We start from the raw sequence: 27817 nt of genomic DNA, 5'->3' as shown, positions 1-27817 counted from the left end.
AAACTTCAATGCACTATAGTTCACTATATCAAAATAGACGAAAATAATGTATTTTAAAGTATTTGCTAGATGACTAAAATGACTCATAATAACTAAATATAGATGTACGAAGAGTTTGCTAGACATGCTCTTACAATACCTGAAAATTTAGGTATGAAAATACTCATTGAAAAACACTGCTCCCCACTTTTTTTTTTTTTTTTTTTTTCATGAGTCATCAACAAAAACCTACATTTATTTCTCAAGAGCTTTTAGTATATAAAAAGTTGTGCGAAACAAAAATGAGTTTGTTCAATAATAACCCTAAACAGCATTTCTCTAAAAATATCTAAAACTACTTTGGTAAGAAGTTGTAAAATGAGACTTTTTTTATAGATAAAAATTATATTTCTTAACGCAGTCTCAAACAAACTCTAAACTTGTGAAAAGAGTGTATTCAATGAGAGCGACAAAGAATGCAAATTATATATATATTTTTAAAATTTGCATTTATTGGTAATAAAAGTAGCTTTAAGCCCTAATGGTGGGGCAGTTCTAGGAATTGAATGATAGAACTAAAGTTGCTCTATTACCATGTAATGGCTTTAGGGTCATAGGACATAGATTAAAAGGTGAATCATTTAATGTGGTGTGCTTAACCCTACGTGCTTAGCTTAATTAGGCAGTCATGATTATGAAACACCAACCTATTTGTTTTGACTTAACACTAAAATAAAACACACAACCTTACTGACATGATGCCAATTATGCATAGATTGTTTGGGATTATGTTTTAATTTTTCCACGTCTTTTTTCATTTCATAACGTATAGCTCATTTTGGTCCCAAGAGATAGCTCAATCGGCTGTAAACCACGTCTCATGAAACAGAGATCACTAGTTCGAATTTTCCCTTCCCCTTTCAAAAAAAAAACATATAACTCGTTTTGATTCTTAGAACTCACGTTTGATATTTCTAGAGATTAGGAATAAAGTGTAACGACTCACGGAAAACATTAGTTATATTTCCGCGGTTACTTTAACAGGATTAATCACACTAGAATTAAAGTTTCTTAATATAATTTATAAAGCTCAATCTCATTTAATAAGAAATCGATGACCATACTCAAATTGAGAAACAAAAAATTACCGTAAAAACGTGTCATCATATGAGCTTATAAAAAATGGAGTTGGTTGAAAGGTCTTAACGCGGGAAAATCTCTTTCTTACTCATTTGTTCACGTTCACGAGATACAGAAAACAAAAATTTTAACAAACATCGCTTCATTTAGTTATTTTTATCAATTTCATATGTCTTTCATTAGACATAATAAATATTACATCAAAATATCAAACAAAGTATTAGGTTATGTTTAACCTGATTTATAACTTCAATATCACCACTAATTCAACTACATGTAAGTGAACCAAAGAATTGAAAAGAAAGAAAGGCAAAACCAAATGGAATCTTTCAAATCACTCACAAGCTTATCATTTCATCAGATGGTGATGAATGATTGTGCACTTGGAAACTAGAAAAAAAGTACAACATAGTACGACACCCTTGCAAACGACCTTCTTTGTGAAACAAACCTAAAGCTTTTGGTAAAACCTTAAAAACCCAACAGATACAGTGAATAGAAAAAACCAACAAAAGGGTTCAAAAAATGTGAATCTAAAATGCCTAAAACACAGTGGATTTTCTGGACTTGCACAGTAGTATAAATGGGTGTGGAGCCTACTGAGCCTAACCCACCATGCCTCTCGTCAGATCCGTCCTTTGGGTCCCAATTCCCTTCCAGACCAAATTCTCAGCCTCTCAGACACCGAAAATGATATACACAAAGTTTTACTTGGATTGTCACTTGCAGAAAGTTTTGTTTTTTCAAAAACCTGGTTTGAGGGTCTGAAGCCTAAAGATATTTTCTTTTTCTTTTTTCTTTTGTGGGTTTCTCTCAAAAAGGTAAAAGCCAGTTTTGCATTCATTTTCAACCAAATCTTTACTCTGTCTAGCCTTTTCCTGTAAATGGGTTTTCTCTCAAGTCTACCTGCAAACGGTAAAGACACTTTTCTTCTGCTGCACATTGAGAGCAAGGGCTTTCTCACTGTCAAAACTTTCTCTGTCTGATTGAAAGGTCATGGCTTTTGGCTTAAAGCAATACAGTAGTAATATACTTCTGTTTATGTGTCTTTTGGTAATTACGTGTCCTGATAAAGCCAGTTTCTGTCGCTGCAGGTTGGTTAACTTCATTCTACTGATTGTAGCGAGCGTTCAGAGATTTTGGTTGCTCGAAAAACGAACTTTTTTTGGGCTTCTCATTCATTTCAAGGAACTGGGTGGTTTGATTTTGAAGCCTAAGGATGGAATCTACCGAGACCATGTCTGTGATTTCAAGCCAAGTAAGTGTTCAGATCTGAATTATCATGAAAGCGTCATTATATTCTGTTAAATTGAGAAGTCGGTCGTTATTTAAAGCTCCTTTGCACATTCAAGCTTCCCATTAGATCTATAATGCCCTAAAGATTATGACTTCATACTCCACCGATGGCCTTATAGGTTTTTTTTTTTGTTTGGTTCAAATCAGTAGGTGGCCCACTTTTGTTCATAGATGGATATTTTGTTCGACTTAGGCATATGGATCACAGAATAATGAGTTTGCAAGCGTTATGGCTGCGATTCTTTTGTTTCTACCCGTTATAGTTTTTGAAGTTTTAATTCTCTGATTCTTTTCTTCCTTTATTTATTATTTTGGGGGGTGGGGGAGGGGTGGAGTTGACCATATATTAGCACATTTAGAGGCTGCCTACTTTTGCTCATACTTGTTTCAAGCATGTAGATTTTAGAATTTCATTTTTTAACCATGTTGAGAGATATACATCTTTTTCTTCCATTGTTATTGTGCAATTTTCTTACTAGGATATTGATGGAGTCCCAACTTGTAGAGTTAACCATATAGGTAAATTTTGAGGCTGCCAGTTTTTTCTCATACTTGTTTGTAACTCTATGGTTTAATTTTTCATTTTTTCCCCTGTGGAGAAATATTACTTTTGTCTCCCATTCCTATTATGCAATTATTTGCTGGGATGAATATGTGAGATTCTAAACTGTTTTAAATGATAATTATGGAAAGAGTCTTCAATTTTACTATCATTTTATGTTCTTTCTACCGTTTTAGGAAGATGTGTGACTGACTAAAGGCATAATATTCTTTATTTCAGAAGGGCTCCCCATAACTAGTGCATGGACGAGATTTGATATCTTTGGATAGCAGGAAATTTTGTAAATATGGAAGCCGGGGAAGATAGCGCCAGGTTCAGCTCCTTAACAGCCATGACTTTACGGAATATGTCATCATCATCGTCAGCATTCTTTTCAGCGAATCAGTCGCCCTTCTTCTCTCCAAGATCACCAACAAGTCATTTATCCGAATCAAAACGGTCTGACATTCCATGTGACAGCATTCACTTAAGTGTTGTTCCTCCTAGTTGCATTTCAGGAAATCCGGAACCTGAATATATGGAAAATGCCAGAAGTACATTGTCAGACTTGTCAACAACCCAGGCTGCCTGCAATTCTGGTGATTTCCAGAAGTTTGACCATGTATGTACCTCAACCAGCATCTCCAACAGCACCCCATCTAGTTACTGGCATGACCATGGCAACGGTTATTCTTGGGACGGAGAGAAGCAGAGAAAGCATACAAGCAGCTACCAAACATCATTTACTCCCAGTTCAGTTTCACTTTCCTATAATAGAATGAGGAGCTGTGATGTGTTCATAGGTTTGCATGGACGTAAACCTTCTTTGCTTAGGTTTGCTAATTGGCTCCGTGCAGAGCTGGAGATCCAAGGGATGAGTTGCTTTGTATCTGATAGAGCTCGATGTAGGAACTCCCGCAAACATGGAATTGTTGAGAAGGCCATGAATGTTTCTTCTTTTGGGGTTGTAATTCTGACGAGGAAGTCTTTCAAGAACCCATATACTATTGAGGAGCTGCGGTTTTTCTCAGGAAAGAAGAATTTGGTGCCGATATTCTTTGACTTGAGTCCAGACGATTGCCTTGTCCGGGACATAATTGAGAAGAGGGGAGAGCTGTGGGAAAAACTAGGCGGAGAGCTATGGGTCTTGTATGGAGGGTTGGAGAAGGAGTGGAAAGAGGCTGTCCATAGCCTCTCTCGTATTGATGAATGGAAACTAGAAGCTCAGGATGGTAACTGGAGAGATTGCATATTAAGGACTGTCACACTACTAGCGACGAGGTTAGGGAGGAGAAGTGTCGTAGAGCGATTGACTAAGTGGAGAGAAAAGGTAGAGAAAGATGAGTTCCCTTTCCCTCGAAATGAGAATTTCATTGGTCGCAAGAAAGAACTTTCTGAGCTGGAATTTATACTTTTTGGTGATGTTTCAGGTGATTCAGAAAGAGATTATTTTGAACTTAAAGCTAGACCCAGGCGAAAGAATTTGACAATTGGGTGGAGTAAGAGCAGTTTATTGGAGGACAGGCGGAGGGAACGGCAATTTGAGAGTGGCAGCCGAAAGGGAAAGGAACCAGTTGTGTGGAAGGAGTCAGAAAAAGAGATTGAGATGGAAGGTAGTGGTTTTTCTCAGAAGCAACGTCAACAAAAGTCTAAAGGTGGTGGAAGGTATGCAAGGAGAAAAAAATCAATGAAGATTTTGTATGGGAAGGGGATTGCTTGTGTGTCAGGGGACTCGGGAATTGGCAAGACAGAGCTTCTTCTGGAATTTGCTTACAGATATCAACAGAGGTACAAGATGGTTTTATGGGTTGGTGGGGAAAGCAGGTATATCAGACAGAACTATCTGAATCTCTGGTCATTTTTGGAAGTTGATGTGGGGGTTGAAACTTGCTCAGAGAAAAGCAGAATAAAGGGCTTTGAAGAACAGGAAGAGGCAGCCATTTCTAGAGTTCGCAAAGAGCTCATGAGAAGCATACCATTTCTAGTGGTGATTGATAACTTAGAGAGTGAAAAGGATTGGTGGGATCACAAACTTGTAATGGATCTTCTTCCACGTTTTGGCGGAGAGACCCACATCATAATATCCACACGCCTTCCTCGTGTAATGAACTTGGAACCTATGAAACTCTCATACTTATCTGGCATTGAGGCAATGGCATTAATGCAGGGAAGTGTCAAAGACTACCCAATTGCAGAAATTGATGCCCTAAGAGTTATTGAGGAGAAAGTTGGAAGGTTAACCTTGGGGCTTGCTGTTACTGGTGCAATTCTGTCTGAGCTACCTATAACTCCAAGTAGGCTGTTGGACACTGTTAACAGAATGCCCATGAAGGACTTGTCGTGGAGCAGTCGGGAAACACAGTCATTGAGGAGAAATGCCTTCCTTATGCAACTCTTTGAGGTATGTTTCTCAATATTTGATCATGCTGATGGGCCTAGGAGCTTGGCAACCAGAATGGTCCAGGCAAGTGGTTGGTTTGCACCAGCTGCAATTCCAGTTTTCTTATTAGCCGTAGCTGCTCACAAGATACCCGAAAAGCATCGGGGAAAACGATTATGGAAAAATTTATTGCATTCCTTAACTTGTGGTTTAACTTCATCACACACCAAAAGATCAGGAGCAGAAGCTTCTTCCATGTTGTTGAGGTTCAATATTGCAAGAAGTAGTACAAAGCAAGGCTATATCCATTTCAATGAGCTGATCAAGCTTTATGCTCGCATAAGAGGAGAGAATGGAGCTGCACAAGCAATGGTTCAAGCTATAATCAGTCGTGGGTCTATATCTCAGCACTCCGACCATATCTGGGCAGCATGTTTCTTGCTGTTTGGATTTGGTCATGACCCTGTAGTTGTTGAGCTCAAGGTGTCAGAGTTGCTATACCTTGTCAAAGAAGTGGTTTTGCCTCTTTCTATCCGCGCATTCATCACATTCTCTCGGTGCAGTGCTGCTCTAGAACTTCTGCGGCTATGTACCAATGCTTTGGAAGCAGCGGACCAAGCATTTGTTACCCCAGTTGAGAAATGGTTGGACAAATCACTTTGTTGGAGGCCCATCCAGACTAGTGCCCAGTTGAATCCTTGCCTTTGGCAGGAATTGGCTCTATGCAGAGCCACTATTCTAGAAACTAGGGCCAAGCTAATGGTAAGAGGGGGACAATTTGATATAGGAGATGATCTAATTAGGAAGGCTGTTTTTATTAGAACTTCAATTTGTGGTGAAGACCATCCAGATACAATATCTGCTCGTGAAACTCTGAGCAAACTGACCAGGCTCCTTGCAAATGTTCAAATTCATACTTCACCATAGATTCTATATTTCTGTAAGCAAAGTTTACTCTAGAATTATACAAAGGTCGCAAATAAAACTGTTATACTTTCGGAGGAATTTTCTATACCATTTAACTCTCAATTAGATGCCCTTCTATTTCTAAATTTTCCCCTTTTTGTTACATTAATGCGAATCACATTATTGGCCTTTTTTTTGTCTTTCTCGTTTTACATGCTTACCATACATTCTTTGAATAGTTTAGTAACAATAGTATAACCGATACCTGTTGCAGATTTGGGTTTTTCATTTTCAATTGTGGCTTTAATGGTAGACGGAGACCAAGTTAATGGTTTTGTATGTGGCGATATAAGGCCCATTTGATTGGCACTTGCAAAATTAATGAGGCTGAAAACTATTATAGCTTGATGATCGCATCTATCTTACAACTAAGCCTCCATTATTTTTGATATAATATGTAATGATTCAGAAATATCGATCGTCTGATTGCAGTATAATTGCTCATTTCTAGTTAACTTTGTTCCTATCAGCACTTATTAAGGGATTGTCCGCACATGTAGATGGATCCTTATCATTTGACTTATTTAGATTCATGAACTGGTGGTGTGCAATTAAATCATATATTTTATAAGAACAGCCTTACCATCAATAGCACATGTTGGCTTCTGCACTTCAAACTTAGGATTTCGTGAATTAACTTGCAACTTGATTGCTTCAGCTGATTTTCCTGTTCAAGTAAGATTGGGAAGTGTATTGCAGATTCCAGGAGTTTTCATAACAAGAAGAAACAGTTGTTTGATAACATGTTACTTTTGGACATTTTGATAAATTAAAAGCAGTCACGACCTCCAGAAACCTATACTAGTCTAGTCAGTTTGACACAAATGAGGAAACTTTTGTAATGCCTCATTATTTTGTTTTTCAGACAACATTTTTGTATGTCTTGAGCATTGTGCTTAACAGAACGGGGTGGAAAGTTAACAGCAGGGATTTTTGCATTTTATTCGTAGTAGATTTGCTCAAATGGTAATGATTAATAAAAAAAACCTGTCTTTCATGCAAGTACATTCTAAGTGTAAAATGTACTGGTACAATTTTGCTAGTGATTTATGCAGGTTTATTTCAGAAATCATAAATTGCTGATAGCTGGAGCAAAATTAGAAAGATTGTCTAGATTTACTAGCCAGGTACAGTTGAGATCTTTCAACTCAATTGTTGACTTCTTGTTATCAATTTTTGTTATGATCAATGTTCTTTGTTCGTCTTTTGAATATTTACTCATTTGCCATATCTTTCCTGCAGTTTTCAATGCAATGCAAGCGAGTTATCTCCATATACTGATCTTTATGTGGAGACTGCTCTGTGCTTGCAAAGCTGTGCTTATTTTGGAAACTTCAGGTCAACTTTTAATAATATGGATACGCGAAGAAGTGATCCTACGATGGTCATTTACACTTATATTATATTGTCAGAATAGGAATTTAAACATAATTTAGCAATATCAGCAATTTATTTGGTCAATGAGTAAAATAGCATTAAATCAAGATATGTTAGAGAAGGTTCAAAATATGCTGGTTCATCCAACTGTTCTTCAGCCCCTACCCCTTACTCACCTGAGTTGGCAATACTTGAGAGGTATAATTTTTTAATAGAGAGATTAGGAGCATGGGTGTGCATGAAATGTCACTAGGAAAATTGCAAAACATACAATTGTGCTGTTTTAGTTGCTTCTAGTGATATACTTGTGAGGTATTTCTTTATGGTTTCATTTATTTCTTTTTTCACATCTTTACTCTGGGACCTTATGTTGTTTTCTTGTTAGATTCCCTATGACTTACCATGACAACTTACATATTGTCTTTGAAGTTTGTGCAGTTCTGCATCGGTAACGTCTTGCAATATCCCTTCAAATGCAAAGATGAGTCGCGGTGTAAAAATCGGTTGCTCATAAACTACAGTATTCCTTAGGGGTGATGTTAAAGAATCTGTGAATTGTTTTTACTGAAGTTGGTCTGTAGTTCTAGAAGGAAATGGTAATTGGTGGTCTATGTTATGCTAATTATTTTTTTCCAAGTTAATCTCATTTGCTTCTTTTAGGCTACTGAAGAAGAGACTGGTGGCTTTACTCCTTTACTCTTAGTTTTGTTTCACCCCTGAAATATTGTTCAACTAAATATCTTCTACACAGTAACCTGATCATTGATCACATGCTTGAATATTTTGATAATTCTTGCATTCAAGATGGTCAATATATACCCGGAGACGTTTCAAATATTTTTGAGTGATAAATTATGCCAAAAGCAGGACTGATTTTCATTTCATTCTGGGAACATTTATGAATCACTTGGATGCTGGAAATCTTTGGTGGGAAGGGGTGAAGAAGCCATACACAGCTGTAGGAGAGAACAACCAGCAGGTAATATCAAGTTCAAGAAAGCTGTATCTGAATTCTGTCTACATTAATAGAACAACATGGCTCTTCTTAGTTTGCAATATTGTTCTTTTTTTTTTTTTTTTTTTTTTTTTTTTTTTGGCTTTCATGGAGGTTCTATTGGAGTCTGCATAATATTTATTTCATCACTGATAGGTAATGCTTGTGGCAAACTCCTTTCATGTTGGGATGATCTCATTTGCAGGTGATTTCTAAACCTTGCAGAAAAAGGGTACAATGGATTTCTCTTCTCCTTTGGATAATGGCTGGCCATTCTTGATATTCTTGCAAACCATTTCATTTTCAACCAAACAATTGCATGCATTGACAATCAGCCAACTGTTTTCTTTCTGCAGACCAAAAAGCAAAACATAATTGTTTTCAAAAATTAAACACACAACAAACCGCCACCACCAACATTAATGCAATAACAAACCACCACATCAATCCTTCAAAACCCATACACCTTTAGAGCTCAAAAGAAGCCTTTTGGACAGCCTTATCATCTTTTACCATTATTACAGACTTGCAGTAATGCGAATTATGGCAAGTCTACTTAGCTTTCATAAAGAGTGCTGCAAGAGGTGCTTTGTTTTAATTACAAGTTTATTACAAACTAATACGTCAGTTCATTGTTACAAAAAAAAAAAAAAAAAATACGTCAGTTCATGTGATATTTATTATGTCAATTACTAAAATATAGAAGGTATGATATTTATTACTTTTACAAACTAACATGATATACATGATACTCTACTTAATATTTACTTCATTACAAACTGATACGTCAGTTCATGTGATATCTATTACGCCAATTACTAAAATATGGACTATATGATATTTATTATTTTTACAAACTAATGCGATAGATGTGGCTTTATGTAATATTTATTATGTCAATCACTAAAATGTAAACTGTCGTGTAAATTTGTAAAAAATTATAAAATTCCAAACTTTTTCAGTGTAATGTAATGAGTGAAAAGTGAATAATTGAAAGTACTTATATAATCTTGTAGTGAATGCCAAAGATGGGGTTTTAAATTTCTTACTAAACTATTGAAGCAAAACAATAGTGGGGACCACCAGTACATGGGATCCACGTGTCATTGTGGTACCATCCCAGATTTGCATTTCCTTTCTTGGACTAAAATTACTTTTCAAACTTAGTTTTGGGTTTCCCTTCCATTTGGACCATTTCTACAGTACGAGGCTAAAGAAGGGTTTCGTTCCTCTGCAATCAATCAAGATTCTATTCATAGTACCGGTCCTTTCTTTCCAATAGAACTGCGCCACGTTGATAGAAAAAGACAGATGGTGGCTAGGCAAAAGGTGTTTACTTTTTTTGAGGATGGTGATGTGCCAGATGTGGAAGGTGTCGAATGTCTCAAAATGGGACTAGATTTTTTTTCTTAATAAATATTATGCTCCATTTATTTCGCTGTAAAATGATTTTTAAAAAATATTTTTTGTATTTTTGAGTGTTTGGTGCGATGTAAAATAATAGTTAACGGAAAATATTTTTCTTTGGACCGAAAATTCTTCTTTAATTTTTGAAAAATGGTTTTTATTTTTGAAAACTATAAACAATTTTTCGAGTTTAAACATTTCATTCATAAATCGACAGACCCTGTAAGGACCTACCCTGGACTTGCACTGGAATCCGCCGGGAGTTAATTATTGATGTTGACACTCACATATTAAATGAGACATGCGTAGTAGATGGTAAACGGTTAACTTTGAAAGTAAGAATAACATATTTCAAAACAAGGGAAAATTCTAAGGACCTTATTTTTAAAAATTAGAAACATAAGAACTAAATTCAAATTCCATGAAAACCTAAGTTTCAACTTAACCACTCATTTAAAACCAAAATTTAAAGCATGATTTGATACCGGTTTGAATAATGATTCTAAAAACTTTTCAAAATTGAAAATACATTCTTCTTAAAATTAGTAATAAAAAATTTTAAAAGAAAGTACTTTTAAAATGTGAAATCACCCCAAAAAAAAAAAAAAAAAAAAAAACTGATTGGGATTTAGGGATTCCTTTATAGTGGTGCACCGTGTACGTGTACAATTACCACGTCATCAAAAAAGAGTTCAGAAAGAAATTGGCTTCGTACAAATACTACTAATGAAAAGAAGTGCCCTCACGCAGGATCGAACTACGGACCTTCAGTTTACAAGACTGACGCTCTACCACTGAGCTATAAGGGCTTCCATGCCGAAGATTCTCGTAAATTACCTATGGATTTTATGTCTTCTTCTTTTCTATACAATAATTCCCCAAATTCCAAATTATTTTTCTCTTTTTTTTTGAAGAATTATTTTCTTTCATTTTCATTTTCACCTACTACATTAGCAATGTGGGAAGAATTTGAAGATTGATTATCTTCCTCTTCATTTGTTTCATAATTAAAGTTAGTCAAAAGATGAGTTGTTTGGTGGAAAAAAAATATCTGACCAGATAACAAATGAGATGAGACGAAGAAAGAAATTTCCCTAAAGTAAATAATTTTGTTTGTATAATTGATCTTCTAGACAACGAGATTTTAGATTCAGAATTTAAAAAAGCAAGAAGAATCTTTTTGTTTGAAAAAGCAAAATATTTACTTCCCCATGATGTTCTTCAAATGATTCAAGAAAAACTTGAAGAACAAGATGTCAAAATAAAAAAGGTCTTAAATCACAACCATCAAAAATCAATATGCATGAAGGAATCTCAAAGCTGATAGTTCTCATCAATCATCAAGATTGGTTTACTGAAGATATTGAATGGGAATCACTACCAAGTGATTTTTCAAGCCCTAGCAAAAGATCAATGCTGGCAATTTTCAGCCATGATAAGAACATTACTTTCTTATCTAGTGAGAAATTTGAAGTGCGGAAAATACTTCACCCTCTAAATAACACGTTTAGTTGAATAGAAAGTCACAGAATTTTCTTTCCAGCCATATCAGATGTGGTACCCACAAGAGAAGAAGAGTTCAATAAAGAAAGATATGGTACCAACATGGATTATCAGGCTCAAAGCTTAGTTATTCTCTCTGATCAAGCTAAATAAATTAAAGAGTCACCTTTTAAGAGTTCATGGTAACAAATGGTAAAAGGCTATTCGTTATTGAAGTTCCAATTGATTTTTTTCGGAGTCCAGAGCAACTCGAACAAGTTGAAAAATTGCTTAAGAATATGATAACAATAAAAAATCTTAATTTACCATATGAATTGGAGTTGTTAGCTAATGACATAGTGTAACTACTTTTGCTAGTTGAAAGCCAAAGTCTTATTTCTTCACCCTCTCTGTGCGAAGAAGAATACAAAAAGATAATTAACGCCGTGGAAGATTGAAGAACAGACAAGAAGCTTGGTGAACCCTTTGCAAAAACCAAATCCATCAATAGTCGTAAAGAATCTGCTACCTCAAACTTTGTCGGCGAAAAGCAAACAAGAGTTTTGACAATTAACAACAATAATAAAAGACATCGAGAAGCATGGTAGACACATAAGCAGATGAACATACCACCTGCCAGAAGAAAAAAAATAAATAGCTCTTGTGGTGTGGTCATGAAAGCATTTTTAGGAATTTGTAGTTTTCTTCTTCATGTAGGCTTTTTGGTTCTTTGTGTTTTCTTGGTATGTGTTTTCTTAGTACTTGTATTTCTGATTTGTTGCAAGTCTTTAGGAATTTGTGTTATTGTTTTGTAACTTCCCACTCTTCCATAAAATAGTAATAGGGAAAAATGCACTTCAGGTTTCTATGGTTTGGAGTTGTGACAAATAGTTCTCTAAAATTTAAAAAAAAAGATAAATCACTCGTTAAGATATGCCAAAAAAACAAATTGATCCATACCGTTGGAAAAGTAGACATAATTCCTTAACTTGAATTGCACAATGACACGTCCAATTTGCTTAGAGCATTCCCAGCAGACTCCCTATAAGGGAGTCTGTTCTATAAGTTTAGGGAATATGCTCAAAAAATTACAAAAAAATCCCACAGCAGACTCCCTATATGCTTCCTTAAACCATCAGCTGCTACAGTAGAACCCAATGTTTTGGGTTCCACTGTAGCGATCCAGATGCTTATTAAATTGAAGAAAAAACTCTTTTCTCTCTACGCACGCCTCTCATCATCTTTCTCTTTCATGTCAACACACCATCCCTCTCTGCAAAACATCAAAATTCCATCTTCTTCAACCTCTCAACTTTCATCCATGTTCTACACAAGGTAGGGAGGAGACCGAAAAGAGAGAAAGTTCGAGATTGAGAGAGAATGGTGATCGTTCTGTTCAAGCCGAGAGAGAGATTGAAGAACGGTGGTTGAGCCACCGTCATTGTGCAGTGGGCAGCGCCTGGGCAAATCTGAACTAGCCCTCTGGGCAAAGCTAAACCAACCCGATCTATACGTCGTCTTCATCATCATCATCTCGCCTCTTTTCATTTCCATCCGATTGTGCTTTGTTGGGATTTTGATTGTTTATTTTGGTTGGTTGTGATCCGAGAAATTAGTGATAACGAGGTTTGATAAAAAAGTTAGCTTTATCGACGAGGTTGGGGTTTTGGGTCTGATCAATTGAAACAAAAATAAAAGAGGGAGAGTGCAGTGATGATGCTATTTTGTGGACTAGAGTTTCTGATCTGGGTAATCTGATTGACAAACCCTTGGAAGAAGAAGATGGCTACGGGAAGAAGTATGAGGGAGAGAGAGAAAGTTTGTTTAATAAATTAAAAGAATAAAATAAAAAAAGTAAAATATAAAAAATAATATTTTAATGATATAGAAAATGATTAAAGGAAACTATTGTGGTGTATTTTGACATAGAGAAGCAAAAAGTAATTTGGATCATTAAATATAGGGAAGATGACGAGGAAGCTACTGGAAATGCTCTTAGTCACCACCCAAAAGTGTACCCTAGACTTGATAGGTCACCAATATTAAGCCCCATATATTTACTCTCTCCACATCAAACCCTCTTTGCTTGTTATGTATGCAGGTGATGCAAGAGAATTTGAAATCCATGGTCACTGGCATCCCATATTATCATCCAAGCAAAAGAGAAGGAAATTATGTTCACAACAAAAACATTGGTAACAAGCTACTCACATGCAATTTGCCAGGGGTTCATGAACTCTTCTATGAGCTAAACCAATGTGAAACTTTATGAACCAATAGCTTCTTTCTCAGGCACTAATGCAAGCCATTTTGGGCCAGATAAGTCAATATGTATAAATAAATGCATGCACATGTGGAGAAAAAGAGTGCCTGCTTTTTAGTCTAACAGTAAATGAATTTTTGAAACATTTAATCATAGTTGAATAATTTACATGGAAAATAGAGACAGCAGGGGCAGGGACTTTTCCTGCAAGCCTTTCAGTTTTTTGGTTGGTTTCATTTTCCAGGAGTTTGAATATCATGTACAAACAAGTGGATTTGTTGGGCCAGGCATTTATGCGCCTAAAGATCAGCTTGGCCAGCGATTGCCTCATCACTGGAGGCATAATCACCTTCACTCAGTTCCTCATCGCTAGATTTCTCCTCTGGAGCAGCCCCTATATCTTCTGGCTTGGCATACTTCTCACAATACTCTGCAAAATAAGAAAATTATTAGCAACAGTTCTGCATTTTCAGCAAGTAATAACCAAGATTAGTTGCCAAAAAACATATAATTAAACATTCTTAGACCAATAAGTAAGAAACTTCTTTTTTGAAACCTTCGGTTCACATTTTTCATCCCGAATAAGCTAAGAAACAAGTCTCAGATCCATAGAGAAAACAAATTTAAGCTTTAATCTACTTGCGAAGTCCAAAAACCAGAATTAGTAGAGCCACTATCCAAGGAAAAATTTAGGTCCCAAATGGAACAGCCAATGAGCTAGTTTTACCAGCATCCATGCAATGCCTCTGGGGCTCACACTCTCTTCTAAATGGTTGGATGTTTACAGTTCCATTGAGTGGCAAAAGTAATATTCTCACCATTTATCAGAATCATCTGACGGCTAGAGTGAACAAAGAAGTGGCCATCTTGAAAGTTTTTCCACAGGCCAACAAGTCATAAACCTGCAGCCCTCCTCATGCAATATGAAGTACAGCATCGCCTTACCTTGAATTATCTTACAACATAGTGAGTAAAAAACTTCTTTGAAAATATTATATCCAAAGAGGCCATGAGATTGATCTTCAATGCTTTTATAAGTTAAAACAGTTCACAACAGTTCCAAAGTTCACTATCTCCTTTTCTTTGCAACTGACCCAATGGAAGTATACTCAGTAGTGTCCACTCTTAGTAACTCCTAACAATCACCGAGAAACGGGCAATAATAGCTCAACTCCAAAGAAAGATCTTTAACTCTATTCTAAATTTATCAACTTTTTATGAAGTTTCGGAATAGGTACTCATCAAACCAATGTATACCAGAATTTGCAAATAGGCAGCTTGATAAAGCATTGAAAGTAGCAAAGGCTGTTTCATTTTACATTTGGAACCCTGGAAAGTCAGATTTGATAGATACCACCGTCTTGAGATGCACCTACCCATGCAAAGCCAACAACCATGGGAGGAAGACAAGAAACACTGCCACATCTCAAGTGGATCCAATAAATTGGAACTTTTTGACTTGATTCCTAATGTGGATATGTAACTGTTCTTGAGTGAAATTGCACCCCTAGAATCCTAAAATCCTACTGAGATGGATCATACTTGCTATCAGAACACATAAATTCAAACATCTTGGAAAGAATACAAAAGGGTACACATAATTTTTTTTTTTTTTAAAAAAAAGGGCCAAATTTTACAGCCAAATGGTTCACGGTGAAGTTTGTAAACTCAATTAGGGTGACATGTAACTTAAAACTGCAGATGCAGAATGAATAGATGTTGGCAGGGGAGTTCAACAGCAATTGAGCTTGAATTGATGAGTTCGACAACCAATGAAGTACAAGATCTTTGGTACCATTAATGTCCTCGCAAACGGAGATATAAGCACAGATGCAGCAGGGAAAGTTGTTTTGCTTGACATACAACACAAATCACATGTCCTAACCTCCCAGATTCATAATTTCCAAATATTCTTATATACACAACTAGGGAGCCGAGAAATATATAATATTATGACTAACTGCAACTGTGGGTACTTAGGTTACCAAAGCTTGAGAAGGATTACTACCTTTCACTCTTACTTCATAAGTAGCACGATCACGCATCATTAGAGCAGCAGCTTCTCCATTCAATGGATCTGATGGGTTGGGATACAAAAGAAGTTGCGGAAGAAACACTTCAAAGATATTAACCAGATCTGTGAACGGTTTTAAAATGGAAAACAAATAATTGTCAGCTTCTGAAGGTAGCAGCACTAATAATGAAATATGGAACAATCTATGGATGAAATAATAATTTAGGAGCTCTTCATAATTATGAATAGAAGAAAGACAATGCAGTGGCTTACCAAACATGGGGCTCCAGGTCTGGTTGATAACATCTAAACAAACTGAGCCAGACCTGAAATGCAGGATTATAACACTCGTATATCAGTTTGCATATTGCACAAAAGAGCATAATACTGCTCAGAAGAACCAAATTACTGAGTTTTCAGCATCCGCAAACTCACATCTCATCAACATTTGGGTGGTAGATTTTGTTGACAAAGCCAATAGATGGAGATTTATAAGGATAAGCATCCGGTAGCTCCACTCTTATCCTCCACAGACCACCCTGATAAGGACCTGCCATATTCCAAAATAAAAAAATAAAAAGGAAAAAGAAGAAAAAGATAAAGAAAAAGAAAAACCCCTTCTTGTGTTCATATTTCATACTCAAAAGCAAAAATACCAATAAATTTCTCTTCATTGAGAAAAATAAGTGAACAACCACCTTGCCGCCCATTTATCAACAAGTACTGGCAAAAAATGAAGCTTAACTTACACAATTCACATCCCAGTCTGGATTGAGATAGAAGTGTTCTTATTCAAACATATATCATGGTCAAAATGACTCAAATCAAAAACTAAAATTAATACCCAGAACCGGATTAAAAATAAATAAAAATTGAAGGATCAATCCAACACCATAATGAAGTTCAACAGTTCAGAAACATGGTCAGAAACTATTGTATGTCTATCCAAATCAAGGGTAAATAAAAAACCCAGCAACATATTTTTCCGTGGTCAACACAGTTGAAATACAGAATCAACCAAATTCACGAAAAAACAAAGAAAAAAAAATAGCTCAACTTTATACAAAGACAGACATATAGATCACTTTGAAAATCAAAAGAAAAAAAAAATCGATATGGGTAAGGAAGATTTACTGTCTTTAGGCCCATGGAAATCCACATAGAACTCTTGCATGCCATCATTGATCATCTCCACCTTGTAATCACTCATCATCCTAGTTCACAATAATCAAACCAAAAACGCAAAAACAAAACAAAATAAATAACCCAAAATCTCATAAATAAATTTAAAAACATGAAGTTAGAAAACTCACAGTTTCATCAAATCCATTTCTCGGCGTTTACTTGGGGAAGACATTTTTTTTTTTTTTTTTTTGTATTTTTTTGCTTTTTACTTTTCTGGGTCGTGGGATTTGTTGAGAGGCTGAGAAACTTGTGTAGGTTGTAAGAGATATCGAGCGCTTTCCACAAAACAATTAAAGCGGTTCAGACATCATTGAGTGAAAGGAAGACTATTTATATGTCTACGCAAATAGTCGAAGTAAAAAGTTTCGGCAGTGAAAAAGGATTTACTGTTATAATATATAAATAGAATATATTTCTATTATAACCTCTGGAGGTCAAAAAGTTACAAAGATTTAGGGTAATTTAATTCTAAATTTGGAAAAATGGTAAATTATTTATTTTTATCAGAATCTATATATTATACTTAAAAAGCAATTTTTGATTTGTCCCTAAGAGGTAGCTCAATCGGCTAAGACCACGTCTAATAAAGCGGATGTCACTATTTCAAATCTTCTTCTCTCCTTTTTTGTGCGGATAAATAAATAAATAAAATAAAAAGAGATTTTTTATTTAAATAACAAATACACTTGTATGACTTTTTTTATGTTGATGTTATAAGATGTGACACAACACAATAATATTATCTTTTAGAATTAAGTTTAAATAGCCTTAGGTGATGGTTCCCAACCAAATAGGTTAGATGATTAAAAAAAAAATAGAGAGAGAAATATTTTTTTAGAAAAAATAATTTTGATTAAAAAAAAAATTCAATACTCATTGCATGACAGGAATAAAGAGAGATAGAAAAGTTTCACCAATTTGTTTTTCTTAGAGAAATGCTACATTTTTTATACGACTTTTAAAATTATCATTAAATCAAAATTTATTTCATAGTAAATTCAATAATAATTTTTAAAGCCACATTAAGGAGTGAGAATGTATATAATATTACACTTCTCTCTGTTTTTATTTCAATTTGACTTTAAGACTAGTTTTCAATTTGATAGATTTAAGATTTGAGTTTAAGTTTATTATAAATTTAAGACTTTTGTTAAATTTTACATCGAATAAGTAATAGAAATTAGTGTGAAAAATATTATTATGTCCTTATAATAAAAAAAATTTTAAAAATAAATCATTGTAGGTTAAGAGTATGTTTGAGATTGCGATTTTGCAAAAATAATTTACGTTTTTAAAAAATATTGCAAAACGTAAGGCATTTGGTATTGCGATTTAAAAAGCATTTAATCTAAAATATGAAGAAAAAAAATTCGCGATTTCTATAAGCAGGCTAAGGGGTGCTTATTTGAAAAAGTGCGAATTTAAACCAAAATTATGATTTCGCATAAAAAATATTTTTTAACATGTTTTACCAAACACCTTTGCAATTTTAAAAAGTAGCGATTTTAAAAACGCAAATTTTAAAGTAGCACTTATTAAAACTTTAATCCCAAACGGACCCTAACTCACGACTATCCCAAACTTAGTGGCTTAAAGATGGTAGCCGCGAGCAACCTAATGCTATTTAAAATATATATATTAGTAGAGTGGCATTTGGCATGATACCATTTTCGATCACACATATTTCTGTTAAATATTTATTTATTTATTTTTGAGAAATGTTAATTTATAATGTACTTAAACTCATGTCTTAAATTTATTAAAAATAAAAACTATAATTTTAAATCAATAACCAAAAGCACAAGAGGTTAATGACCTAATTTCCCAACCTTTTAAGATCCTAATGTTTTTGAAGCATAACAAAAATGTTAGACGTCACATTTTTATCTCTCAACTATTTTATGATATTGAAGTTTCAACTAAATCTTAGTTAGTCGTGGTTAAAAAAAAAAATTTTAAAAAAATCAAGTGCTATTTTAGGACTTATTTGCCCTTTTGATTTGCTTAGGAAAAAAAAAGAAAAGCCTTTTTGTTTCCATTTGGGTTTTTTTATATCAACTTGTTTGAGTAGGTGAAGTTGCAGAGCTAGGCATTGAATTCGCACAACGTTATGATGGTATTAACATTAAGCAATCATGACAGAATATAACGCAGTGATGATGGAAAAATCGAACATTATGCTTAAAATTGGTTTATATATAATTGATGCGGTAGTTTTATGGCGTAGTTTTATGGCGTTGTCACGGCAGACACAATCGAATATAATTGTTTAGCTGTTAATATAATAAGTATTAAATGAATTTACAAATTGATGTGACATTGTTAAGTTAGTTTAGTTTGTAACTTGTAATAAAATTTTGTAGTACCCCTATAACACTCATAAGTACCATATAATAATTTAAAAGTAATGTTAGAAACTATATTTTTATTTCACTACTAGAATTGACAAGTTTTTACACGACTCACGAATTCGACACGAAATTAACGAGTTATGGTTGATAAGTTTAATCTATTTAATTAAATGTGTCGGGTTATGGTTGACATATGTATTCTTATACTCGCGTCTCGACACGAACCGAATGACATGTGGTATTTATGGTTGACAATTTGTTTACACGACCTGCGAACCCAACACAAAATTAACGAATTATAATTTATAAGTCTAATTCATTCAATTAAATGAACTTTGTTAAGATTGACCTATATGGTCTTATATCCATACTTTAACACAATCTAAACACAACACGTGAATACAAATTACCATCCCTACTCAACACTATCACATCCTACCATGGTAGCCTTAGATTTTTTTAAAAAACTTTTTTTTTTTTTTTTTTTTTTAACAAAAACTTATCTGAAAGCTGATTATCATTACCATACTAATATCAATAAAATAAAAATATAATTTCTAACATTATTCGTAATTTAAAGTTTGGTAAGATATGGCACATTTAGTTAATTTCCTTATTGAACAAAATGATTGGAGCATGTTACAAAAGTAGAAAAAAAAAAAAAAAAGAAAAAAAAAAAAGAATCAATAGAGGGAAAAGAGATGAGGTGTGTGGGTATTGAATGGTAAAGCTTTAGATAAAAGCAAAGGATCCACATGTGGTGTGGGTATTAGATTTTGGCCATTTTCATAGATTGTAATGCCATTAATATCCAATTGACAAGTTGGGTGAGTCGTGAGTCCTACGTTTTGACATTATCATAGGACTTCTTTCATTTTAAAAAGCCATGAGTGACGTAGACATAGCCATAGATTAAGGCAAAAGATATTTACCAGAAATACTATAGTTTTTACTAACAATTTTTATTTATAATTAATGTACAGTTTATAATTAGTTAAATAATTAAGAGTGAATAGTTAAAATGTTGGCTATTAAATAATTAAATTAAAAAGTCAATTTTTGTTGCTTAATCATTTAATTTTTATTTTTTAACGAATTATCTCTTCATTGATATAACAATAAGATATAATCGAAAATCTTTACAAGTCAAATATTATCTATAACATACACAATAATTTCTCAATCTATTATAAGACAATATCTATGAAAAATCACTGTATCAAACAATTTCATATCTATAGCAAATTCTAACAAATCACGTCTCTATCCGCTGCCAAGTTCATGATTATCTGGCTTTTTTATCTCCGCTACTAGTGCTTTATCAATCGCAATCTCCTTTGCTGCTTTTACCATAGTGACAATTTTTCTTTGTACTTGATAACTCCTCGATCATCGATCTATGATTTGCTCTCATAAAATTAACCATAAGAAAACAAAAGACCGACAGGAAACCAATTTCGTTATTCTTAAAGATTCAAGAAAACAAATAAAACTCAACCCCATAGATCACTACTAAAAGCGTATCTAGTGTGAATACATTCTTATTTTAAAACAACGAAAATATAATAACAAAACCCAACAAACCCTCACGCGTTCCACATGCCACCGCCATCCAGCCATGCACCGCTAGAAAACAACCCGAGAACCATTAACACACGCGTCCTGATCGATCTACGATGGAGGCGGAAAAAATTACAGGCAAGGGGGAAAGAGAAAGGGGGCGGGGAGGAGGGAGTCGTAACTCCCTCCCACCATTCTACTATGCTCTATTTGCGCTGCTCTCTTTCTAGGATTTGAAAGCTAACACTAAAATCAGCCCACTGCTTAATCATTTCATTAATTACAGAGATGGTCTGTCGACATCTTATGTTAATTTAATCTCTTGGTATTGGGCGTCTCTTGGAAATATGGCCTAATATTTCTCAAGGAGTGATTGAGTCCGACTCAAGTGAGTGGGGGTTACCCATGTCTTAGATCTAGTCTGTCCGGAGCAGATCGATTTCATAATTGAAGTTGTACATGAGTTAGCGGAAGCTGATGTCATACATATGATTTGATTGTAAGAATTTTTTTATTGTATCTATGACTTTGTAATTTCATAGCTTTTTGCTATGTTTTATTAGAGCTTTATGCTCTGTGATGTAAGCGATTTTATGCTCTCGATATTTTATCAATGAATTCTAAAAAATTCCCGTCAAAAAAAAAAAAAAAAAAATTAATCTCTTGGTATTTATGGGGATGAAAAAAAAAAGTAATACTACATACTATACCACGCTTTCATCTTACTGGATTGACATGATAGTACTTGTCCCGGCTATTCATCTTCAAATTTTTTTATTTTTTTATTTTTTTAAAGAACTGATTCAAGAACTAATGAACATTGTCATATAATAAAGTATAATATTAAGCATTACACTTAAAAAAAAATTAAAAAAAAGGTTAGAAAGGAGGTGGATAAATGAAAACTATACCATATAATATATTATGGGAGCATCACTCGTTGTACCCCACAAATGGAAATTAAATATTGAGATAATTTTCTTGTACCAGTGAGATTCCATTTTCTTGCTTGTACGTCTATTATTCATCCAACAATCTTTCTCTCATCTCATTTTCGTGCTGCCGATGCTCTCTTTATTAGTTTAATCACGAGTAATAATAAAAGAATAATGTTATTTTGAATATTTTTATACGGCTATCATATAATTAAATAATATGATAATAAAAATTAGTCTTTGACATCTATTTTTGGAGTTGTTAAAAATTTTTGTTTTATATTTTTAAAACAAAAATTAACAAACAACCTAAACACAAAATATTCATAAAAACACAAAAACAGTTTTCACAATTACATGACATTAGAATGTTATTTCAAACCGAAACAAAAGCAACCCCCTAATTACATTAATAAATAAAAATAAATTAATATAATTCTCACATATATTTTTAATTAAAAATTAGAATTATTAAATTTGAAATAAAATTTATGTATAAAAATGTTTTTATTTATTTATTTTTAATGAATAAAATAAAGGGTTTTGGGTGTTCATCATTACCGATGATCCTGTCAAGCACGCTACTTTTTCTGGGTTTTCTAAACGAGGTGGGCGTGGCATAACTCAGGCATGACATTTGTGTCAATTTTAAGGTTCCCAAACTTTGTTGAATGAATATATATAGAAATGAGTCGGCATCATATTATAGAATATTATTTTTTGTTTGTTTGATGGGAAAAGTAAAGTGAACCTTGTAATCTCTAGGGCTTTCGGTCGGTGTGCACAGATTCCTAGGATTGCTCGTCTTTCATCCATTTCCTAGTAATCTAATGCACAAATGTCCAAAAAACATTACGGGGGCAAAAGCCTACTCATATGAAAGCCAACACTTTTTGACATTTGCAGCATCATTATTGTTTCTAATTTCGTCTCCCTTTACCCACTAATCTTGTTGAGATTATGGGGGGAGAGTTGTTGGGAGTCTGCAACATTGGAGGGGACTAGTGCAATTGGAGGGTGGGGCGGGGTTATGGTAAAGCAAGGGGATGACCAGCGACGGTCGGAGGAGGGGGCGGTTGGGTTCCTTTTGAAAGGGTGGAAGTATATGCAATAAAAAGTCAATAACCATTCCCTTTCTATACTAAATACGGATTCTCTTCATTTCACTTGAAATTAGGACTCTATTTGTTTCGGCATAAAATACTTTCTGTCAAAAAATATTTTTTACGAAAAATAATTTCTTGAAAAACATTTTACGGTGTTTGGCGCATACGAAAAATCACAAATATATATATATTAAATCATATTAAACGTTAAATTACGAAAATGTCTCGACCAAGTCTTAGAGGTGTCATAATCGAGTCCCGCACGAACCCCACTGCGACTCGCCCGGACCCCACCTAGACCCTATTGGGACCTGCCCAGGACCCAACATGGACATTTTCGTAATTTAGAATTTAATATGATTTTATGTGCACCAAATATCGAAACTCAATCAAGACCCCGCCTAATTTTCCATACATGTCAAATACCAGAAATCATTTTCCAAGAAAATGTTTTCTGCCGAAAATATTTTTCGACATTGGGTCCCGGCGAGGTCCCGATCAAGTCCTAGTAGGGTCCCGAAAGGGTTATGGACAGGTCCCGAGTGAGTTCCGACAGAGTCTAGGGTAGTTTCGGTTGGATCCCGGGTGGGTCCTAGTCAAGTCCTGACGTGGTCCTGAGCAGGTCCTGGGTGAGTCCCGATGAGGTCCCGGGCGGGTCCTTGGCAGGTTCTAGGTGTAACGCCATGTGAAAATTAATTAACTGGTAATTGATCTCATGGTATTTCTCTGAGCCTTATCCCTCACTAGACAAGACTCAGAGATCTTAACATCTCCTAAACGAGAGAATACAACGGAAGACTTTAACTACAGGAATAGAGAAACAATAACTAAACACCACAATCATAACAACCAAAGTAAAGATAAACACCATAGCATAAATAGATTCTCAAATGTACCGGTCAAAGACCGAATATCAAAATAGATTACATGCCATAATATAATTGTCTGAACATAAGATAACAAAATCAACGCCTAAGTTTAAATAGTGCTAGCATGATCATTATCTCCATCATCTTTGCCTGTGGGGTTCCTCTATCGTCCCACATGGACTTTAGCCAAGTCGGGTCCATGTCTTAAAAAATGACCCGGATCAGGTCCTAGGCCACCACCATTATTCTGTTTGAAGCCATCCTCTTCTATTCTAACTAAACCGCACAATTTATACATAATGGAGGAGAAAAATAAAAGGGGTAAGTCCAAAGACTTAGTGAGTAATAATGCATATAATGCCCATGTCATTTAGTGATGAACTTCGTTCAGTAAAGTATGCAACATTTTAGGTATGATAGTTATCCATGAATGTAGTATAGATATAGTACATGCTATAATCATGAGAATTAGTGATAGTTCAACTGTATGGTATATTCGAGATATTACCCTTTCTTAGTAGAGTTGGTTCTGTCCCGAAGGACTTGTAATACAATGCTGGTGCCCCGACTATTGTACGCTACCGTCCATAACACTAGCAGCCCGACCGAGTCTAACCTCGGGTGGCTCACGCTACTAATGATGTATGTCCTATAATGATCCGCCCGTTAAGGCTGCGCGGGTCATGAAATAACCCTTGGATCCAAGGCTCACATATCACATCACACACACATTTAACCATAGAATTAACATGTATAGTAAGCCCATGACCGTTATCTCGTACGTACCGGTGTACAATTCCTAATTGTTTATTTTTGGCTTGTACGACAGTTAATACTCAAAATGAAGTATGTCACAAACATTTGGGTCATCCAAACTTCTCATATGTTAAATTCTGGTTTGTTAGGCAATAAAGAACAAGTTTCTAAAAATCTGTCATTTGACTGTTCTGTATGCAAACTTGGTAAGAGTAAGACTCTTTTGTTCTCTTCTCATGGTAGTTGTGCTGCAAAATGCTTTGATATTGTGCATAGTGATGTATGTGGCATTTCTCCTGTAATTTCTCACGCTCGATATAAATATTTTGTGACATTCATCGAGGATTTTAGTCGTTATACTTGGGTCTATCTTCTTCGGTCCAAATCTGAGGTCTTGTCTATTTTTCAGACCTTTGTAGCATATATTGAGGCCCAATTTCCTACAGATATTAATATTTTGAGGTTTGATTATGGTGAAAAATACATGTCCCACGAGTTTTATGATTTTTTACACCACAAAGGAAGTGTCTCTCAGCACTCTTGTTCTTATACCCCTCAGCAAAATGGGGTGGCAAAACAAAGGAACCAACATCTCTTGGACGTTGTGCGCATTATTGCTTGAGTCCTCTGCTCCTTCTAAATTTTGGGTTGAGGCATTATCTATTGTAGTTTACTTAATTAATAGACGGCCCTCTTAGGTCTTGAATTTTGATTCTCCTTATTATCGTTTGTATCATCAGCACCCTAGCTATCTTAATCTGCATACTTTTGGATGTGTTTGTTTTGTTCATTTACCTCCTCATGAACGTCACAAACTTTTTGCTCAGTCTGTTAAATGTGCCTTTATGGGTTATAGTATTTCCCACAAAGGTTATGTTTGCTATGATCCTTGTTTTAACAAATTTCGTATATCTCGTAATGATGTTTTCTTTGAGTGTTTCTTTTCTACACATGTTGAGTCATTGCTTGAGATTAGTATTCTGCCTTGTTTTGATGAATTGACTCCTCTCCCTGAACGGTTCAAACCTGAAATTGTGTATACTCGACGTCTACCGACTTTGCCCTTTCCTGAGACTGAACCTTCATCCGATACTATTCCGACAACTTCTCCTGAGATTGACCTGCCATCTGAGACAGTTCCAATCGGTTCTCCCATGCCTCCTGAGCCTGGTCCTCGACGATCTGCCCGAGTATCACGTCCTCCTGATCGGTATGGTTTTTCCCATACTTCTTTTAATGCTACTTTGTCTTCTATTTCCATCCCTACATGCTTTTCTGAGGCTGTTAAACATGAATGTTAGCGCAAAGCGATGGATGAGGATCTTCGGGCTCTCCAGGACAATCATACATGGGAAGTGGTTGATTGCCCCTCTAATGTTAAAGCCATAGATTGTAAATTGGTTTACTTCTGATGAGACTTGGGACCGGTATAAGGCACAATTAGTTGCCCTAGGGAACATGCAAGAATATGGAGTGGACTATGAGGAGACTTTTGCTCTGGTGGCGAAGATGACTACAATGCGTATGGTTATTTCTATTGCCACCTCCCAATGCTGACCACTTCAGCAGATGGACATCAAAAATGCTTTTCTTCATGGTGATCTCAAAGAGGATATTTACATGGCTCCTCCTCCGGGTCTTTTTTCTTCTTCATCTTCCCCTGTGTGTAAGCTAAAGTGGTCTTTCTATGGCTTAAAACAGGCTCCCTGGGCATGGTTTGAAAAGTTCAGGTCTACTCTGCTTCGCTTCTCCTTTGTCCAAAGCCAAAATGACGCCTCTTTGTTTCTTTGCAAGACTCCGACTTGTCTTGTTCTTTTACTTGTGTATGTGGATGATATTGTCATTACTAGCACTGACTCCAACTTGATTGCCCACCTCCAACAGCATCTTTAGACTTCTTTTCATATGAAGGACCTTGGTCTTCTTACGTATTTTTTTGGGTCGGAGGTGCACACCGATTTTTCGAGTATATTCTTGAATCAACACAAATATACCCAGGATTTGATTAGCCTGGCTGGTCTTCAGGATTCTTCTTCGGTGGATACTCATATGGAGGTCAATGTGAAATATCGTAGTGAGAAGGGTGATCTTCTTTCTGATCCTACTATGTTCCGATAGTTGGTAGGCAACTTGAACTATTTGACTATTACTCGACCTGATAGTTCCTTCGCTGTCCAGCAAGTTAGCTAGATTATGCAAACTCCACGCCATCTCCATTTAGCTATTGTTCGCCGTATCATTTGATATCTTCAGGGGTCACCTGGCCGTGGGTTGTTCTTCCCAACTGGCTCTCCTCTTCGCCTTGTTGCTTATAGTGGTGCAGATTGGGCCGGATGTCCTAATACTCGGCAGTCTATCACAAGTTGGTGCATGTTTCTTGATGATATTCTTTGATCTCTTGGAAGAGTAAGAAACAAGCTCGCATTTCTAAATCCTTTACTGAATCCGAATGGCGTGAAATGTCTGCTACTTGTTTTGAGATTGTCTGGCTTCGTGGGCTTCTAACTGAGCTTGGTTTTTCTCAATCTGATTTAACTCCTCTTCATGCTAATAACACTAATGCCATTCAAATAGCTGCTAATCTCGTTTACTATGAGCGTATGAAGCATATTGAGGTAGACTGTCATTCTATTCGGGAAGCCTTGGACATTCGTGTTATATCTCTACCTTATGTTTCCACTGATCCCTAGATAGCTAACGTTTTTACGGAGGCCATGGCACGACAGCGCTATCAGTTCCTTGTGGGAAAATTGATGCTTCTTGATCGACCAACATCAATTTGAGGAGGATGTCAGTTAGATACAACATATATATTTAGCCAGAATTAGTCTCTCTAGTTATGGCATGATTTTGTATTATAGCTGTTGATATCTTGTAATTAGTAGGACGATTATAGTTTCCTTATTTAGTCTCTCCTTGATTGTTTTAATTCCTGAGATTCAACCTTGTAATTAGCAGGACAATTTCTATATAATATGAGAAACCCTCATAATGAGAGGTATTCAGTACAATTGACAGTTTACTAGTGGTTTTAGGGTTGTAGTCATACGCTCATGCAATATCCAATGGTCAACCAAAAGTCAACGTACGCTTGGTTGATCCCTACACAAGTGGTCAACCAAAAGTCAACATACGCTAGGGTAGTCCCCACACAAGCACACTGGTACTGTTGGACGGCGAGTGCTTGTGTGGTCCCCACATGAGTGTTCGGCTAGA

The 27817-nt window shown here is 35.4% G+C and overlaps 3 protein-coding genes and 1 non-coding gene across 4 annotated transcripts; 2 read left to right on the top strand and 2 right to left on the bottom strand.

Moving 5' to 3' along the window:
- The first annotated feature begins 1656 nt into the window (after nucleotides 1-1656).
- LOC132175915 (Disease resistance protein (TIR-NBS class)) lies at nucleotides 1657-6425 on the top strand. The gene is made up of 3 exons (XM_059588006.2): nucleotides 1657-2112; nucleotides 2214-2377; nucleotides 3197-6425. Exon 3 carries the CDS (start codon nucleotides 3264-3266, stop codon nucleotides 6261-6263), a length of 3000 nt encoding a protein of 999 aa, XP_059443989.2. The 5' UTR covers nucleotides 1657-2112; nucleotides 2214-2377; nucleotides 3197-3263; the 3' UTR covers nucleotides 6264-6425.
- A 4392-nt stretch (nucleotides 6426-10817) lies between these two features.
- On the bottom strand, nucleotides 10818-10889 carry TRNAT-UGU (transfer RNA threonine (anticodon UGU)). The gene has a single exon. It is a non-coding gene; the product is annotated as a tRNA-Thr (tRNA).
- A 3025-nt stretch (nucleotides 10890-13914) lies between these two features.
- On the bottom strand, nucleotides 13915-17285 carry UBC5 (ubiquitin-conjugating enzyme 5). Its single transcript, XM_059588633.2, has 6 exons — nucleotides 17153-17285; nucleotides 16974-17053; nucleotides 16275-16389; nucleotides 16113-16165; nucleotides 15834-15962; nucleotides 13915-14255 (listed from the first exon to the last, which is right to left on the bottom strand). Exons 1-6 carry the CDS (start codon nucleotides 17194-17196, stop codon nucleotides 14125-14127), a joined length of 552 nt encoding a protein of 183 aa, XP_059444616.1. The 5' UTR covers nucleotides 17197-17285; the 3' UTR covers nucleotides 13915-14124.
- An 8626-nt stretch (nucleotides 17286-25911) lies between these two features.
- LOC148586784 (uncharacterized) lies at nucleotides 25912-27291 on the top strand. Its single transcript, XM_088514327.1, has 4 exons — nucleotides 25912-26001; nucleotides 26600-26709; nucleotides 26855-26963; nucleotides 27007-27291. The coding sequence occupies exons 1-4, from the start codon at nucleotides 25912-25914 to the stop codon at nucleotides 27289-27291; spliced, it is 594 nt and encodes a 197-aa protein (XP_088370453.1).
- The last annotated feature ends 526 nt before the right edge of the window (nucleotides 27292-27817 follow it).

Source organism: Corylus avellana, chromosome 3 (genome assembly GCF_965113065.1).
Source record: "Corylus avellana chromosome 3, dhCorAvel1.hap1.2, whole genome shotgun sequence".
Classification (NCBI taxonomy): Eukaryota; Viridiplantae; Streptophyta; class Magnoliopsida; order Fagales; family Betulaceae; genus Corylus; species Corylus avellana.
This window is presented reverse-complemented; position numbering and strand designations above follow the sequence as displayed.